General features: G+C 64.2%; 2 protein-coding genes across 5 annotated transcripts in view; one reads left to right on the top strand and one right to left on the bottom strand.

Annotated features, from left to right (window-relative positions):
* Positions 1–405: 405 nt before the first annotated feature.
* Positions 406–9,258, top strand: SLC6A8 (solute carrier family 6 member 8). The gene is made up of 13 exons (XM_042974803.1): positions 406–691; positions 2,373–2,504; positions 3,464–3,713; positions 4,202–4,334; positions 5,176–5,310; positions 5,397–5,500; positions 5,589–5,713; positions 6,301–6,413; positions 6,540–6,677; positions 6,754–6,856; positions 6,949–7,049; positions 7,142–7,312; positions 7,706–9,258. The coding sequence occupies exons 1-13, from the start codon at positions 430–432 to the stop codon at positions 7,844–7,846; spliced, it is 1,908 nt and encodes a 635-aa protein (XP_042830737.1). The 5' UTR covers positions 406–429; the 3' UTR covers positions 7,847–9,258.
* Positions 9,259–13,220: 3,962 nt separating this feature from the next.
* BCAP31 (B cell receptor associated protein 31) overlaps positions 13,221–17,139 on the bottom strand; it is a 29,600-nt gene continuing 25,681 nt past the window's right edge. For all 4 annotated transcript variants that reach the window (XM_042974359.1, XM_042974360.1, XM_042974358.1 and 1 more), the window contains exons 5-8: positions 16,429–16,564; positions 15,579–15,702; positions 14,672–14,772; positions 13,221–13,603 (exon numbers count right to left, since the gene is read on the bottom strand). In XM_042974359.1, coding sequence (XP_042830293.1) covers positions 13,565–13,603; positions 14,672–14,772; positions 15,579–15,702; positions 16,429–16,564 — 400 coding nt within the window. In that variant the 3' untranslated portion in view covers positions 13,221–13,564. The remainder of the gene's footprint in view (positions 13,604–14,671; positions 14,773–15,578; positions 15,703–16,428; positions 16,565–17,139) is intronic.

The raw sequence follows: 17,139 nt of genomic DNA on the forward strand, positions 1-17,139 counted from the left end.
CCCGGGCCGGGGCCGGGGGCGCGGGCCGCAGGCCCCTGCTCCGGCCGCCGCTTGCAGACCGTGGGCGCCCGATGCCGCCCGCGCCCCGCTAGGCTGAATTTCGGGCCGGGCGAGTCGCCGCCGCCACCGCCCGAGCCGCGGACAGGAGTCTCGGGAGCCACCGCCGCCGCCCGGCCGGGCCCCGCCGCCGCCCGCGCGCCCCCGGGCCCCCGACACACATGAGATTCTTCAGGCTCACTTTCAAGTGCTTCGTGGACTGCTTCTGACCGCGCCGCCCCGCCTCCCCGACCCCCGGCCCGGCCGCCCCCGGCCCCCCGGCGGGCCCGCGCCTTCGGGGCCCCCCAGCGCCACCGGCGCCCTCCGCCGCCCGTCCGCCCGCCCCCGCGAGGCGCCGCGCCCCCCGGCCCGGCCGCGCGGCCCGCCGGGGCCATGGCGAAGAAGAGCGCCGAGAACGGCATCTACAGCGTGTCCGGCGACGAGAAGAAGGGCCCCCTGATCGCGCCCGGGCCCGACGGGGCCCCGGCCAAGGGCGACGGCCCCGCGGGCCTGGGGGCGCCCGGCGGCCGCCTGGCCGTGCCGCCGCGTGAGACCTGGACGCGCCAGATGGACTTCATCATGTCGTGCGTGGGCTTCGCCGTGGGCCTGGGCAACGTGTGGCGCTTCCCCTACCTGTGCTACAAGAACGGCGGAGGTGAGCGCCCCCGCCCCGCCGCGTCCCCGCTCCTCCTCGCCAGGGGCCCCCTCCCCCGCCCGCCCCACCGGGGCGCGGGGCCGAAGTCCGGGATAGGGGGTGCTGGAGACCGCCCCTCGCTGGCCGCTGCCGCTCGGTGGCTCAGCCCCGGCGGCCTCCACCCCCCAGCCGGTCATGTGCCTGGCAGTGTGTGGGGGGAGGGGGCCGGCGAGCCAACTGCCGAAGCCCCGGGACTGCCTCCCCCCCCCCCCCCCCCGGACTCCTGGCGCAGGGGCCCCGGAGTGATTGGCCATGAGGTGGGAAGGCGATGCCTGCCCCTGGGGGGCTCCCAGAGGTGAGGAGCCCAGGCTGCCCCCGCCGGTCAGGCACACAAGTGGCACATTGTGCGGGGCCCCCACGTGTGCACACACGAACACACACACACACAATGGACTACTCTGTCCCTCCCCCTGCCCTCTCCTCCCCTCCCCTCCCTTCCCCTCTCTTCTCTTCCCCTCACTCCCCTCTCCTCCCCTCCCCTCCCTTCCCCTCCCCTCCCCTCTCCTCTCCTCTCCCCTCCCCTCCCCTCCAGCCTGGGCCTGGAACACTGGGTGCCTGAGCCAGGCTTGGGTAGCCTGCGGCCTGGGCCGCCTGGCGCCGCCGCTGGACACACTGCACGCATACCCCATGCCCGCCTGCCCCGGGCCCAGCTTAGCAACAGCGATAGCCACCGGGTGTCCTGTGACTGCAAAGCAGCGCTGGGGCTGGGGGAAAGCCATGGTGACTGGATGATGGGTGGGAAACTGAGGCCCAGAGTGAAGGCCTTGGCCCAAGGTCACACACAAGAAGGATGCTTGGGACCAGCAGCCGGACAAGCTGCAGCCAAGCCCGACTTCTGAGTAACGCAGAGCTGAGCTGGGGCAACAGAAGGGGGCCTGGAGAGGACAGGAGAGCAGACGGGGGGGTGGGGGGGTGGGGGGGGAGGCTGCTGATGCCCAGCTCCCCTTACCCCCCACCTCTGGCCTGTGGTCTCTGGCCTGTTGCCTGCAGCCTCCAGAGCCAGGCTCACCAGAGTTTGTACTACCCCACCTTGACTCCCTCTGTCTTTGTTCACCGATACCTCGAGATCCACCCCCCCACCGTGCCCCCTGGCAGAAGACTGCCACCCACCCTCTTCCCTGGACCTTCATGCTTGCAGGCCAGTGCCTGGGTGCAGGAAAACCCAGGCTTGCCCAAGCCAGACAGGCCCCCAGGCCGGAGTGCCAGCCATGGCGCACACACGCACGCACACGGACGCATCCACATGGCCTCACCGCTCTTTCCCGTGCTGCCTGGGCAACTGCGACACGAGGCCGTATGTGTCCTCCGTGCCTGTTAGGTCACCCTCGGTGACGGTGGGGCCAGAAGCCTTGTGAGCACAGGGCCCCCTACCCAAGAAACAGGGCTGTAAGCGTCGGGGGACAGCCACAGCCCTCCCGACATTCCAACCCCCTCCTCCCAGCAAGGCTGTTCACCTCGCAACTCTGAGTCAGTGGCCACCCCCTGCACTGATTCACCCACTGGGAAGTTAGGATGGGGCCGGGGAGGAGCCTGGAGCTGGCTCCTCCCTGGCCTCCCACGGCTTCCGAAAGCTGGGCTGGCCAGCCAGGGGCTAAGGGGCCGCCCTGGGCAAGTGCCCACCCTTGTGTTCTTCCTCCCCCAGGTGTATTCCTTATCCCCTATGTCTTGATCGCCCTGGTCGGAGGAATCCCCATTTTCTTCCTGGAGATCTCACTGGGCCAGTTCATGAAGGCCGGCAGCATCAACGTCTGGAACATCTGCCCCTTGTTCAAAGGTGAGCGGCCCCAGGCCGGTCCCGTTTGCCCTCTCCCTCAGCGACCCCTCCCCTTTCCCACTGCTAGGGCAAAACTGGCACCCACTTGAGAAATCTTGTCTCATCTGAGCACCAGGCCGGGGACCCGGTGCATACCCCCCCAAGTCACGAGTGGGAAGCCGGAGGATCTGGAGACCACCCAGTGACGTTAGGCATGCGGGGAATGGGAGTCGGGGACTGGCCTCTCTACCAGGGTGAGGGCGCCCAGGCCCAGCAGAGCCGGGAACAGACCCTGCCAAGCATTCTTGGCTCACCGGGGCTGAGCAGAGGGTGCGAGAACAGGAGATGATGTCAAGGGCCAGCTCTCCCAAGGCCAGAGGGCCAGCCTAAGGCGGTGGGGCAGCAGCTATGGGAAGTTCAGGGAGGATCTGAAGGGAAGGACTATTGGCAAAAGTCACTTTAGAGCTCCTTCTGCGTGTGGGCAGTGTCCCTGTTATCTCTCAAGGCCTTAGGAGGGACCCTGGGGAGGCCAGGGCTCAGAGAGGCGAAGTGACTGGCCCCGGTTGCCCGCCGAGAGAGTGACCATCTCCCACACCACCCCAGGTCACCAGGAAGCCCCCAGCTGCTGAGTACTGGAGGCCACTGGGGGGCCAGCTGGAGGCGTGGCCCTCCATCAACCGCCACGGTGGCAGTGGGACCCAGAAGGGGACCCGTGTGTGAGACTAGGGAATTCACAGGAGCTGAGGCTCCGACTGCAGCAGGAGGGGAGGGTTCAAGGGAGGAACCTCGAGCCAGCCCTCTAGTGTCGGGCTACTCGGACAAGTGAGGGTCCAGGGGCTCTCTGCATCTGCCCTCCCCACCATCCTCCCACCACATCTCAGTCGTGCTCCAAAGACTTCTCTGAGCTCGGTAGGGTAGATAAGGGGGGCGGTGGGGAGCAGCCAGAGAAGAGCCCACGCAGAAACTCCTCTCCTTCCCAGGCCTGGGCTACGCCTCCATGGTGATCGTCTTCTACTGCAACACCTACTACATCATGGTGCTGGCCTGGGGCTTCTATTACCTGGTGAAGTCCTTCACCACCACGCTGCCCTGGGCCACATGTGGCCATACCTGGAACACTCCTGACTGTGTGGAGATCTTCCGCCATGAAGACTGTGCCAATGCCAGCCTGGCCAACCTCACATGTGACCAGCTTGCTGACCGCCGGTCCCCTGTCATCGAGTTCTGGGAGTGAGTCAGGCGCCTCTGGGCCAAGCCCTGCCTGTCCCTGTCTGTGGGCTCCCCATATGGCCCGGGTCTGCGTGTGCTGGGGCCCGGCCCCCTGGGGGGCGGGGGCGGGGCGGGATGCTGAGCAGGGGCCACTCCCAGGCCCTGCCTGTCCTCGGGGAGCTCCCACGCAGTCCCTACGGAAGCTGGAATGGACGGGCCTCACTCCCTCACCACTTCTCGGTCCCGGGCATCGTCAGTCCCCTTGTGCCTGCCAGCCTGGGGGAGGGGAGACCACCGAGGGCACGACCAGCCTCTGGCCAGGGGCTCCCGGGCTCCTGCCTCCCGCACTGCAACGCCTCCGGGCTGTGGGCTTGGGCCGGGTGCCCGGGTGCCCAGGGGGCCCCAGCTGGACCCGAGGGCTGCGGCACGGGGGACTACCGCCCCGGCGACAGCTCCCCGGTCGCTTTGCCCTCTGCTGCGGCAGCCCTGACGGGCTGTCCCTCCCCCAGGAACAAAGTCTTGCGGCTCTCGGGGGGACTGGACGTGCCAGGGGCCCTCAACTGGGAGGTGACCCTGTGTCTGCTGGCCTGCTGGGTGCTGGTCTACTTCTGTGTCTGGAAGGGGGTCAAGTCAACAGGAAAGGTACAGCTGGAGGCGGGCGGGTGGGGGGGGTGATGATGGCAGGGGTGGGGGCAGCATGGCCGGTGGGGAGAAGAGGCGTCTCCACTGGGGGGGGGGGGGGGGGACACCCCTTCCACGCGAGGTGACCAGGCCAGGGCCTGAGGAGGGGGCAGGAACTTGAATCCAGGCCACTGGATTTCCCACATATGCCTGCGTAGTCAGTCCTCCCCACCCTCGAAACTCCAGCCCAGACGGCTTCCGTCCTGAGGGGACAGGCCCAGGCGACAGCCAGCTGAACTTGCCTATGTCGGGCATCCCCGCCCCAGTTTCCCTCTCTTCCTCACTCACTACTTCCTCACTCTCTGCTTTGCGGCCAGCCCGGGGGGACCCAGTCCGTGGCCGTCCCTTGCCTACCTGTCCTGCTCTGCTGAGGGTGGGAGGGAGGCAGAGGTCTTCCCGGTCACCTCGCTGTCGCCTCTGTCTCCGGCCGGCCCAGTCCACTCCGGCCTGCCCAGGACCCTGCCTCTGTGCAGAGAACCACAGGAGGCATGGGACCTGCCTCCAGGCCGATGTCCTGCTCCCCACCCGGGGAAGGTCCTGCCTCCGCCCTCCCTCTACAGCTGACCTGTCCTTGCGGGGGCGGCCGATGGCCAGCTGAGCACCCCGCTTCCTTCGGGAGGAGCCCAGGCTCTGAGGAGTAGAAGGGGGGGGGGCTGCAGGCTGGCCTCCCGCTTGACCTCGGAGCGGACCGTACCACAGTGGGGGGAGTGTGGCCCGCCTGCCCCCCTGCTGAGGCTGGGGGCCCCTAAGTGGGGAGGCGGGGGCCGCAGGGCCCCTTCTGAGCAGCGCCCCCCCCCCCCAGATCGTGTACTTCACGGCTACATTCCCCTACGTGGTCCTCGTCGTGCTGTTGGTGCGGGGAGTGCTGCTGCCCGGCGCCCTGGATGGCATCATCTACTATCTCAAGCCTGACTGGTCGAAGCTGGGGTCCCCTCAGGTGAGGGGGCGGTGGGCTGGACGGGACGAGGGGCGGGCCAGGCCGGCAGGGCCCCTCACCTCCTCCCCGCCCTGGTCTATCTCCAGGTGTGGATAGATGCCGGGACCCAGATTTTCTTTTCTTACGCCATCGGCCTGGGCGCCCTCACGGCGCTGGGCAGCTACAACCGCTTCAACAACAACTGCTACAAGTAGGTGCCGCAGGCCGCCCCCCGCCCCCGCCGCGCGTCCGCGGGCAGCAGGCGGCCTGACCAGTCCCCGCGGCCCCTCTGCCCCCAGGGACGCCATCATCCTGGCCCTCATCAACAGCGGGACCAGCTTTTTCGCTGGCTTCGTGGTCTTCTCCATCCTGGGCTTCATGGCCGCAGAGCAAGGCGTGCACATCTCCAAGGTGGCGGAATCGGGTGAGGACCCCGACCCCTCCGCCCGGCCTTCCGTCCTAACAGACCCCATCCGCGAACACACGTGCACACAGACGTTCTGGGAAACGAGAGACAGATTCACTTGGTTTGTCCCGTCACTCGGGGCTGAGGGAGGCCCGGCCGAGCAGCTGCGAGGCACAGCTGTTCCGGTCGGCCCCGAGCCGGAGCCTCACGGGCCGGGCCACGGGGGGGGGGCCTCGAGCTCTCGTCCCTCCGTCCGTGCATCCCTGCCCGGGGCCGTGGGCTGAGCCCCTCACATTCGGCCGAGTGTTGCAGAGGGAGAGGAGGGGCTTTCCGGGGCGAACGGTGACCGGTGACCACAAGGGCTGCCGGCCGGCAAGACCCGGAGCCTGAGCCAGACACCCCGCTCTCGCGGGCTCGGGCCCCCCGGCAACACCTTGACTCAAGGGGAAAGGCCCCCGGCCACAGCACGCCCCGGCGTCGTCCCTCAGTTTGGAAGCTCAGGGAAGGGGAGAAGGGGAGGGCGGCGGGCAGTGACGAGGACGGAACACAGGTGTTGAGACGGGCGCGGGACACAGGTGTCGAGACCCTGCCGCTTCCCCCTTCAGGACCCGGCCTGGCCTTCATCGCCTACCCCCGGGCCGTCACGCTGATGCCTGTGGCCCCGCTCTGGGCTGCCCTGTTTTTCTTCATGCTGTTGCTGCTCGGCCTGGACAGCCAGGTTTGCGGGGGGGGCGGGGGGGTGGGGGACAGGACGGAGGGTGCCGGGAGCGTGGGGGAGGCCCCGGGGTGAGGGGGGACGGCTGGCAGGTGGCCGCAGGGGCGTGGCCTGAGCGCCCGGCCACAGTTTGTAGGTGTGGAAGGCTTCATCACTGGCCTGCTCGACCTCCTCCCGGCCTCCTACTACTTCCGTTTCCAAAGGGAGATCTCCGTGGCCCTCTGCTGCGCCCTCTGCTTTGTCATCGACCTCTCCATGGTGACCGATGTGAGTGGGGGCGGGGTGGGGGCCGCCCCAGGCCTCCCGCTGCCTGCCACCTTCCCTGACCCGGCTCCGTCCCCAGGGCGGGATGTACGTCTTCCAGCTGTTTGACTACTACTCGGCCAGCGGCACGACCCTGCTGTGGCAGGCCTTCTGGGAGTGCGTGGTGGTCGCCTGGGTGTACGGTAGGCCCGGGCCCCGGGGCGAGCTGGGGGTGCGGGCCGGAGCAGGGGTGGTGGGGTGTCCGGCTCCAGCCCTCCCGCCTCGCTCGCCCCAGGAGCCGACCGCTTCATGGACGACGTCGCCTGCATGATCGGGTACCGCCCCTGCCCCTGGATGAAATGGTGCTGGTCCTTCTTCACCCCGCTGGTCTGCATGGTAAGGGCCGGGGGAGGCCCGAGCCGGGGGAGGGGTGCCGAGGGCCCGCCGCTGGCTGAGCGCGCGGCGGGGGGGGGGGTTCTCACCCGCAGGGCATCTTTATCTTCAACGTGGTGTACTACAAGCCGCTAGTCTACAACAACACCTACGTGTACCCGTGGTGGGGCGAGGCCATGGGCTGGGGCTTCGCGCTCTCCTCCATGCTGTGTGTGCCCCTCCACCTCCTGGGCTGCCTCCTCAGGGCCAAGGGGACCGTGGCTGAGGTCAGTCCCCTGCACCCCCTCTTCCCTGCACGACTCCCTCCTTCCCTCCCTCCCTCCCTCCAAGTGCCCCTTCTCCCACCCACTACTAGGATGTAGCATCACGCTAGGAGTCTCTGGGCCAGAAGTCTCTGGGCCATCCCACAGGGGGGTGGATGGAAGGAACGCTGAGCCTCCAGGTCCCGAGGTCACGGCAGGGGGAGGAGAGAGAGGTCTGTCCCCAGCCCCTGCCCCGTTTCCCTAGGACAGAGTGTGGGGTGCGGTCAGTGCCTGTGGGAGGGGCCCCGGACCCCCAACCCGTGGCAGGTGGTGGGAAGTGGAAAGAGACCAAGGGGAAAAAGCGTGTGCGCCCCCTCCCCCCGCCCGGGGACTTGAACGTGTCCCTCTCTCCTGCAGCGCTGGCAGCACCTGACACAGCCTGTCTGGGGCCTCCACCACTTGGAGTATAGAGCTCAGGACTCCGATGTCAGGGGCCTGACCACCCTGACCCCAGTGTCCGAGAGCAGCAAAGTGGTGGTGGTAGAGAGCGTCATGTGACAGGCACCCCGGCTCACATCACCAGCTCACCCTCTTGTAGCCATAGCAGCCCCTGCTTCGGCCCCCAACCCCTCCCGGGGGCTTGCCTTTCCCTGACACTTTTGGGGGCCTGCCTGGGGAGGGGGGGGGGGAAGCACCACGAGTGCTAACTAAAATAACTTTTTTTCCATTTTTAATAAAACGCCAAAAATATCACAACCCACCAAAAATAGATGCCTCCCCACCCCCCACCCAAGCTGGTACACACGCTGCTTCCCAGGCCCTGCCCACCGCCCTCCCCCTAGTGCCCGCCGCAGATGCGCCTCACCGGCCCCCAAGTGCGCCTGCCTCTCCGGGCTCTGCCCTGCACACCCCAGGGTGGCCCCTAGAGGAGGCAGCGGCGGCTGCTTGGGGGACAGGACAGGAGAGGGGAGGAGGGCGGTGGGGGAGGGGCTGCAGAACCAGGGCGAGTATTTCAGCCGGGCTAGACCCCCTCTCCCCTCTCCCCGTCCCAGTCCCTATCCTAGAAGCTTAGAGAGCCAGCCAGCAAGGGAACCTCCCGGTTCCCGCGCCAATTGCCACCAATATCAGTTGTGTGAGCTTGTGTACGAATGCATGTGTGCGTGAGTATGTAGGATAAACCTAGATCTCTTAGCAAAGGTGACTACCAGGTGTAAACTGTGCCTGTGGGCTAACGAGGCTTGTATTTTGCACATTTTATAAAAACTTGAGGAAAAGAGATTTCTGCTTGTATATTTCTAAAGAGAAAACTGCCCAGCATCCCTCTCCTTGCCGCTCCCTGCCCCTCTCAGCACCCCTTAAGTCCTCTGCCCCAGCCAAGGAGTGTGAATTTATAGATCTAATTTTCATAGGCAAAAGCTTCAAGCTGTTGAGCGCGAGTCTGTCGTGTGGGTGTGCATGTGTAGCGCCCGGCCCCAGACCGGGTGGAGGAGTGCATGGCCGCGGGGGGTGGGCGTGGGGGGGCCGGAGCATCCCCGCGCCCCCTCTGCCCGCGAGGCGAGGCGGCGGGGTGAGCGGAGGCGGCATCCTGACCCCTGGGGGATCTGGGGCTGCTCACCTGGAGCGCTCAGGCTCGCCCCCGCCCTGCCCCCTGGGCCGGGCGCCACTGCAGGGATCTGAGGTGGGCACCGGCCAGGGAAGGGACCCCGGGCACGGCTCCCACCTGTGAGCTTAAGGCTGATGCACTTTCCACGGCTCAAGTCTTCCATGTAGCAGCTTTAATTAACCCACGTGTGTGTCACGTCCGATTCCGAGACAGCCGAGCGGACCCTAGAAAGGCTTCCCCCACCCCGCGCCACCCCGACGTCGGTCGGAGGGGTGGGACTGGGTGAGGGCGGGGTCCGGCGGGGACATTCTTACTGTGCTAAAAAGCCACTGCAAACATAGCAATAAAACATGTCATTTTCCAAAGCCGGCTCTGGTTCCACCTCTGCTTGTCGCGAGGGATAGTGGGGTCGGGTCAGGGGTGCGGGGGCTGCAAGCGGGGGGAGCCTTCCCACCTCGAGCTGCTTCCTCGGGCGAGTATTTGTTGTGAGGGTCTGCGCCCGGCGCTGTTCCAGGAATGGGGGTTGAGCAGGTGACAAAGCCGGGAGAAAGGGTAACTGGAGAGGAAGGCCAAGAGCAGGGAAGGTGGGTGGGAAGTGGCCAGCGCGGAGATTCTCCAAAACGGCCCAAACACACACTGCACCCAACAGAGAGCAGGTCACCTCCTGAGGGACAGGCGGGTGGGGCTGCTAGGAAGGAGGCTGGGGACAAGGCTGCAGCAGAGCCCAGGAAGCCGGACAGGGCACGAGCAGCATACTGGGGGCCTGTCTGCAAGGCCTGCGAGGCCGTCCGCAACAGGGCTGCGGGCGGTTGGGACGCAGGGTCGAGAGGAGCCAGGGAGACGCCGTGAGCCTGAGCACTTGAGCACCGGGAAGGGCAGCACTGCCAGGCCCTCCCTGCACCCAGGGAAACGCGGGAGAGACGGTCTGGAGGTGGCGGTGGCCACTGACTGTGGGCCTACTGTGCCAGAGATGTCGCCTCAGTGGGAGTGTCTCATCAGCAGGTGGACAAGGAATCTGCAGTTCCAGAAAGAGTCTGGACTGGAGAGAGAACATTAGAGGCTCTCAGCACACAGAGATGGGCCAGAAAGCCCTGAAGCTGCACCAGCTCGCCAAGGGCGGCCGAGAGCCGTGTAGAGGGACAAGCGACCCACGCACCGAGCCCTGGGGTCCTGGGACACCCTAGAGGTGGCAGAGAAGAGAGGGAACTGGCAGCAGAGACTGAGGAGGGGTGGTGGCCAGGGGGGAGGGAGGGACTCCAAGCGCAGGGTGGCCTCCTGGATCAGGAGTCTCTCACACACACACACACACACACACACACACACACACCCCTAGGGCGGGAGGTGATCAGCTCCCCGGGGTGCTGCTGATGGTCCAGGGCGATGAGGCCCTAGAATGCTCACTGCGTGAGACAGCATCCTGGAGATCTGCTGCACAAGACAGGGTCGGGCATACAGGGACATGCAGAAGCCTGATTGGCGTGGGATTAAGAAAGAAGGGGCAGGGGGACACCTGGGTGGCTCAGTCGGTTAAGCATCTGACTTCAGCTCAGGTCAAGACCTCACAGCTCGTGAGTTCGAGCCCCGCATCGGGCTCTGTACTGACAGCTCAGAGCCTGGAGCCTACTTCGGGTTCTGTGTCTCCCTCTCTCTGCCCTTTCTCCGCTCACGCTGTCTCCCTCTCTCCGCCTCTCCCCTGCTCACATTCTCTCTCTCTCTCTCACAACTAAACATTAAAAACAAAAAAAGTAAGAAGGGTGGAAGCAACAACCCAAGTGTCCCCTGACGGGAGGAAATGGATGAACAAAATGTGGCCGTTCCATATAACAGAATATTATTCAGTCTTAAAAAAGAAAAGAAAATTGGGGCGCCTGGCTGGCTCAGTCAGAACAACATGCAACTATTGATCTCGGGGTCATGAGTTCAAGTCCCACATTGGGGGCAGAGATTACTCAGATAAATAAAAACTTTTAAAAAAGGTGAGAAGTCGATACCTGCTACAACGTGGCTGAACCTCGAAGACCTTATGCTGAGGGAGAGAAGCCAGACACAAAGACACTGCAGGAGACGGCTTCTGTGAGGTACACAGTCACGTTCACAGACAAAGTAGGATGGTGGGTCAAGGTTGGGGAGCCTGGTGCTCACGCCGGAGGCCGGCCTGCGGAGGGGCGGCGGCCCCTCAGAGGGAAGTACCGGCTTGCTCCCCGCCGCAGTCCCTCCCGGGCCGGTGCCTGCTCTTCGGCAAGGCACGGTCCCCTTACGGAGGAGGGGCTTTAGCGCTCAACTACACGGCCGGGGGGAAGGGGGCCTCTGGCTCATGATGCCGCCACCAGCCATGTTGCGGTGGTCACCGAGAACCTGGACGGGGCAGGTCCCCACAGAGCTCAGAGGGAGCACTGGCTGAGCAGGCCCGACTGCAACTCAACTCAGGCCTGTGCTGGCACGCGGAGGTGCCTGCCCGAGGGACTCGGCACGGCCCCGCGGCACGTGGGCCGTGTCCCAGGCCCTCCCACCACGCCCTGCCCTGTTGACTCCTCCATCGACAGTCTGTGCCTCCGCACCCACAGATTGGAGCCCGCAGCCTAGCGTCACCCTCAGGCCCGCTCTGCTCGCTACCCTGGGCTCACCCCAGCTCCTTACCATCTCCACTCCCCCCACCACGGCCAGGCCTCGGCCCAGGCTTCGGCACCTCTTCCCAAATGGTCTACGAGCCACCTGCCACAATGCCACCGAAGACTCCGGAAACATCGACATCATTCAAAAAGAAGTCCACGGAAGTCGGGACTGCTCGGCTAGGACCCTGAGAGCAGTGGGCAGTCCCCATTTACTCCGGAGTCTCCCTCTGCGGTAGAGGCTCAGGACACGGGGTCTGACAATCTAGTGGGAGGCAGGTAAGGGAAGGAATCAGCCCAGGACTGTGGTGCACCATGGCCTACCACAGCCAGAGGCAAGGGAGAGGACACCATGGGGCAAAGGGGCACACAGGCCTACTGGAGCAGAAGGCTGCTAGCAAAGTTTCCATGGTGGCCCTCCAGTCACGGCTGGTCTACCACCCCCAACACTGTCTCGTTCCCCGTCCCCCAGACAGGGTACTCTGAAAGCAGTCTGGTGCCGCTTTCGCCTCTGCCTGGTCCAGAGCCTGACACTGAGGGGGCCCGGGGGCTGCCCGAAGTTGGCCAGGGAAGAACCCACAGACACACTGCTTGGACTCTGGCCTCTAGAAGTTCGCAGGAGGGCGAGCTCAAGGGAGGGTAAAGTGGTCAGGGAACACTTCCTGGAAAAGCAGGCCTATCCCTCGGCCTCAGCACAGCAACCAGAGAGCCTCACCCATAGTCCCCGCCCCCACCCCCCATCAGACACCACCTCACTGCTCATGAGAGCATGGGGAAGGGACACTGGAGAAGGCAGCCCAAGCCCAGGCCCAGGCCCAGGCCCAGGCCCGGCCAGGTCAGGAGCAGCGCGAGCACCAGCTAGCCACCAGCACTAACATCTCCAGGGGCGCCCCCAGTTCCGAAAGAAAACCCCTCCAGCCTGCTCCTCCTGCCCTCCTACCATCCTCAGGGCCAGCAGAGGATGAGCACCGCATGGGAGACAGGCCACAGCCGCCCCGCCACCCGTGCCCTGGGCCCTCAGGCTGCTCGAGTACCAGGCCCTGTTCAGCAGAGGGCACCTGCCGAAGCCAGTCAGGGGTGGGGGGAAACGCCAAGGTGGAGCCCACTGCGAGAGTGGGCTCTCAGAGCAGGTAAGCACACCCCACACGGGCCCAGGGTTGCAGGCAGCAGAGGGGGCACCCTCCCCACCACCTAGCTCTACCCTAGGCCAGTCATAGGTGACCGTCAAGGGCAAGTCTCCTGCCTTAGCAGGCATTAGTCAGAGGTCATCCCGCAAACCTTCAGGAGGAAGTGGGGCAGGGAGCGACTTGTGGCACTCTGCCACGTTCCGTCTGTCCTACAATGTGATGGAACAGGCTCAGAGGAGGCGGGCAAGCCTGCCACCCGGAAGCCCCACCGGTTTACTGAGTCTCTCAAGCTTCCCTGGGCCCAGTGGCCAACCCAACAGGTCAGACGCGCCCCAACCGGCCATAAAATAAGGCCTGCCTGGGGAGCAGGAGGCAGAGGGACAGAGAGAGCAAGTGTGGGCCTGGGCGCAGCCTGGGAGGAGGGAGCCCTTAAGGAAGAAAATTTTTCTTCAGGAAGAAAATAACCTGAAGGCCTCCAGGACCAAAGCCTGGGGGTCTCTATCAGAGCCACCTGCTGCTACCTTCCTGGTCACTCCCATGAGGGGAGGAGGAGACGGCCTTCTGGTGGCCTCAGTCACACACATGAAGCGCAGTTGCATAACAACAACCTTTATTGCCCCCGAGAGAAAAATATACTCTGCCTGCTCCAACCACCCGCCTGCAGGACCAGAGACAAGGGGCCCCAAACAACATAAGACACAAAAGAGGCTCAACCCAGCGGGAAGCAATGCCTGCCTCGTGCCTGGCCGGCCAGGAGGTAGCAAACCCATCCTGAGCAGGCAGAACCGGGTCCCCTGTGGTATGCCGGGACAGCGTGGAACTGTAAGCTGTGCAAGGGGATGGGAAGTGGTAGGGGGCGAACTGAAGTAACCAGTGAGGCCGGGCCGCAGGCGGCAGCAGCGGGCACCGGCCAGGTGGCAGGCAGGGAGGAGCGGCCTCACTCCTCCTTCTTGTCCGTGGGACCATCTACCGCTGCCTGGAAGGGACAGAAACCACAAGGCAAGGGGTCGGCAGGGTGCACCCCTCCCCTTCACCCTCTAGGCCCTCCACCCCAAAGGCCCAGCTTGCTGCCTTCTCCCCAAATGACAGGTACCAGGTGACCAAGGAACCCCACCCTTCAGTGCACTCCAAGTCCTGCCAGGGTGGGAGTGGCCCTGCTCTACCAAAAGCTGTGACCCTAATGCCAAGCAGAGGGGTGCAGCTGGAAGCCTCTGTTGTCACTCTTCTCTGAGAGGGGCTGGACCCCACACCAACACCCCGTCTCGGGCCCATGGCAGACTCGGCATTCAAGTCCCCCCCAGGTCCCAGTTCAGGTCCTTCCCAATTCTGCACGCCTTTTACAGGTCCTGCTGGTGAGCATGCCCTACACTGGGGCCATCGGTCCTCCTCTGGGGCCTTCCTCATCACCCACTGTTGCGGCCCAACTCGGACGGCCAAGCAACACGGCAAACTGTCAGAACTCAGGGGTGTTTACTTGCCCCTCGCGCCCAATTTCTGGGCCACCTGAGCTCCCGGATCGGATCATCTGAGGACTCAGAGAGGACCTGGGGTGGGGGGGTAGGTGGAGGGCCCTGTACAGGAGAGCTGCCAGTCCTGGACCTTCCCGGTAGAAGACTTGAACTAGAATCAGGGGCCCCACACCACAGACCAGGCGCACAAGTAAGAGGAGCTCCTCTCAAAGGAACTGACACCAGGCACGGGGCTGGGCCGGCCACAGTGCAGAGGACCCATGGCTGAGGCCACTTTAGCAAGTGGCTGCCATCTGCCAAGCCACACCCCTCTAGGCTGAAAACAGGTTCCAGCTGCTGGGCCCAGACTGGCACTGCTTTGGCAGGCTCTTCTCTAGACCCAGCCTCAGCAGCAATGGAGGAAGAGGGGGGCAGCGGGAGACAGAGCAGCCAGTCTGCCACCGGGGTCTCTCAAAGGCTCTGCCGGGCAGGCTAGGCCGGGGATGGGCCTGCTCTGGGCCTGCTCAGGGCGCGGGAGGTGTGGGGGGAGGCGGGAGGTTCTGATCCGACGCAACAGAGCAGACCAGCATGCTGACCTGTAACTTCGCGTGCTCCTCCAGCAGGCGGTCATACTCCTTGGTGAGGCCCTCAGACTGCTTCCGCATGGCCAGAGCCTCATTTTCAGCTTTTTCTAGTTCTGGCGGTGACACAGGTAAGGAGGAAAGGGAAACAGAAAGACGGGGGATTAGGGAGTAAAAACCCACTTGCGGGAGACAGCAGACACAGGCCGAAATCTGTCCTCACTGAGGTTGTCTAGGAGACGGCTCCTTTCAAGAAAGCTCCCTGCCGGCTGTCATGAGAGCCCCCAAAGTTGGGGGGGTGGGGGGTGGGATGGCCACCACGGCTGGGGGAAGCGGAGAAACACGAAGGACCCCCTAGCCCCTTTGATGGAGGGACTCCAAGTGGCTCTCAGCACGGCTGACTTCAGGGAGGCCGAGGGTGTGGGGCAAACAGTCTGAGAATGCTGAGGTGAGAGCAGGAGGCAGGGAGTAGAATCCCATCCTCAGAGCTGACGGCAAAAGGCGTGTCAGGTGGGGCCTTCAGGAAGGGAGCAGATGAGCTCACAGCAGGTTTTTCAGGAACGCTGCAAGCAGCTCTGGCATGGCTTCTTTCTATCCCCGCCCCAAGGACCCTGGGGATGCCACCGCCTGCACAGAGCACCCGTCCCCAGGCCTGGTGCTGGGCGAGGTGCTCCGGAGTCAGTCTACAAGCACCCCGGAGCTCCCCGGGCCCCCAGACGCACGCTCTACCACCGAGCCCCGACAGCTGGGGCTGCGCCTGGCTGGTGGGGTTGGACAAGCAGGGTATCACTGGTCTGTTTTCACCCAGCTCCTGAGCCCAAGCGTGCGTTTGTTGTTAACACTTTGGCAAGAGGGGGACAGCCACCACGAGTGAAAGTTCTAGACTCTCAGGGGCCGGGGGACACCTGAGGACAATGCTCACTTTGCTTGCTGATGTCCAGCTCGTCCTTGAGTTTCTTCAGATCGGCCTTCAGGCTCCTGTTCTCTTCTTCCACCTTCTCCTCGGCATCCCTACCGTCCAACTGGACTCCGCCAGCAGCAGCTTCCTAGGAAGAACGCCAAAGGCGCGGGTTACTTGGGAGGGAGGGAGGCAGGCAATCCAGCTCTGTCTTCCCCACTGAGTGTGATTCCTCAAGCTGTCCCAGGCACCTGCCCCTTCAGAAATGTCAGCACAGAACTGGGCCACTGCTTCTCCCCAGCCACCAGGCAGAGGGAAGGGCCAGCACGGCCACCTGCTGCACTCCACAGGCCATACACCCAACCTCTCTTTCTCAGCAGCTCTGCAGAGTTTACCTCCGTCCAGTGACTCAATCCGCTGTCATCCGTTTTTGCCAATCACCCCTAAGTGACCACAGACACCTCACTTCCTCAGACAAACCTTTTAAGACTGGCCGCCCCCCCCCCCCATCCCTGCCTTGTCCCCAGCTGATACAGTCCTCCGGAGGCCACAGGCCTTACCGTGCGTTCTTCTCTGTTAGCCTGCCCGTGGTTCACAGCATAGGGTTCAGCTCATTAGAGAGTCAGTGTTACCAGGAAAAAGTCTGGCCCGGATGTAGCACGTAGAGACGAGGGAGCAACAAGGGTGTCCCTCTCCCTGCGGAATCCCCCAGGCCCCTCCCATACACGCCCCCACTGAGAACCTTTCCCTTCCAGCCAACCCCTCAGCTTTGCCCACACCAGCACTGTCCCACGTTCCCCAGCCCAAGAGGCCAACAGTGACGCTGTGGCCCGTAAGGAATGTCACGTGACAGAGTCCAGCAGGCAGAACTCACCTTCTTCAGCTGGTCGTTCTCTTCCATGTACTTCTTGGCCGCCTCACTAGCACTCTCTGCCTGTTTCTTAAAGGCTTCGTTGGAGGCCAGCAGTGTGGCCTGCTGGGAGATGAGAGTCACCAGGCGTCTCAGCAGGCTATAATTGAGAAAGAAAGGAGAAGTGAACAAAAGAAAGCAGGAAAAATGGCTGGCACGATCTTCTCTTGGTTGTTCCTGCCCCAAGCCTGCCTCCAGCCTAGACCTGTCCTCTTAGATTGCCAGGGCAGCCAAGCAAGATGCCGCCAGCCTGGATCTGGCCACACAAGGGAAAAGGTGGAGCTTGCGAGCTGTCTTCTGCCACCGGAATGATTAATACTGCCCCAAAATGGCTGCTTGAAGCTCTAAGGCCGTCCTTCGGTCCCGATGGTGTGGGAAGCAGCACAGTGACAGGGTACCTTAGGCCAGGCCTAGCTATGGCCGGAGGACCCTGAACCCGCCCCTGTCCAGGTCGGCGCTCGGGTATTCCAGAGAAGCCACGGCACCATTTTCCTTGCCGTGAAGTCAGGCTCGTCGTGATAAACGATGAGAGCAGCTAGCATCTGGGGGCATTTCCAACTCATGGGCCAAATCCTCACACCCACCTGATACTGTAGCAGAATCACTGCCCCCGTTTCACAGAGGGGAAACTGGCTAAAGCAACCACTCGACGTCAAGAGCCAAAAACGGACACGG

The sequence above is a fragment of the Panthera tigris genome, chromosome X (assembly GCF_018350195.1).
Source record: "Panthera tigris isolate Pti1 chromosome X, P.tigris_Pti1_mat1.1, whole genome shotgun sequence".
NCBI lineage: Eukaryota > Metazoa > Chordata > Mammalia > Carnivora > Felidae > Panthera > Panthera tigris.

Excerpts from the sequence above, each read along its gene's own strand:
- SLC6A8 (XM_042974803.1), top strand. The coding sequence starts at position 430 with ATGGCGAAGAAGAGCGCCGAGAACGGCATCTACAGCGTGTCCGGCGAC. Across the intron at positions 5,311-5,396 it reads CGAAGCTGGGGTCCCCTCAG|GTGTGGATAGATGCCGGGAC; the intron begins GTGAGGGGGCGG and ends GTCTATCTCCAG. Across the intron at positions 5,714-6,300 it reads CTCCAAGGTGGCGGAATCGG|GACCCGGCCTGGCCTTCATC; the intron begins GTGAGGACCCCG and ends TTCCCCCTTCAG.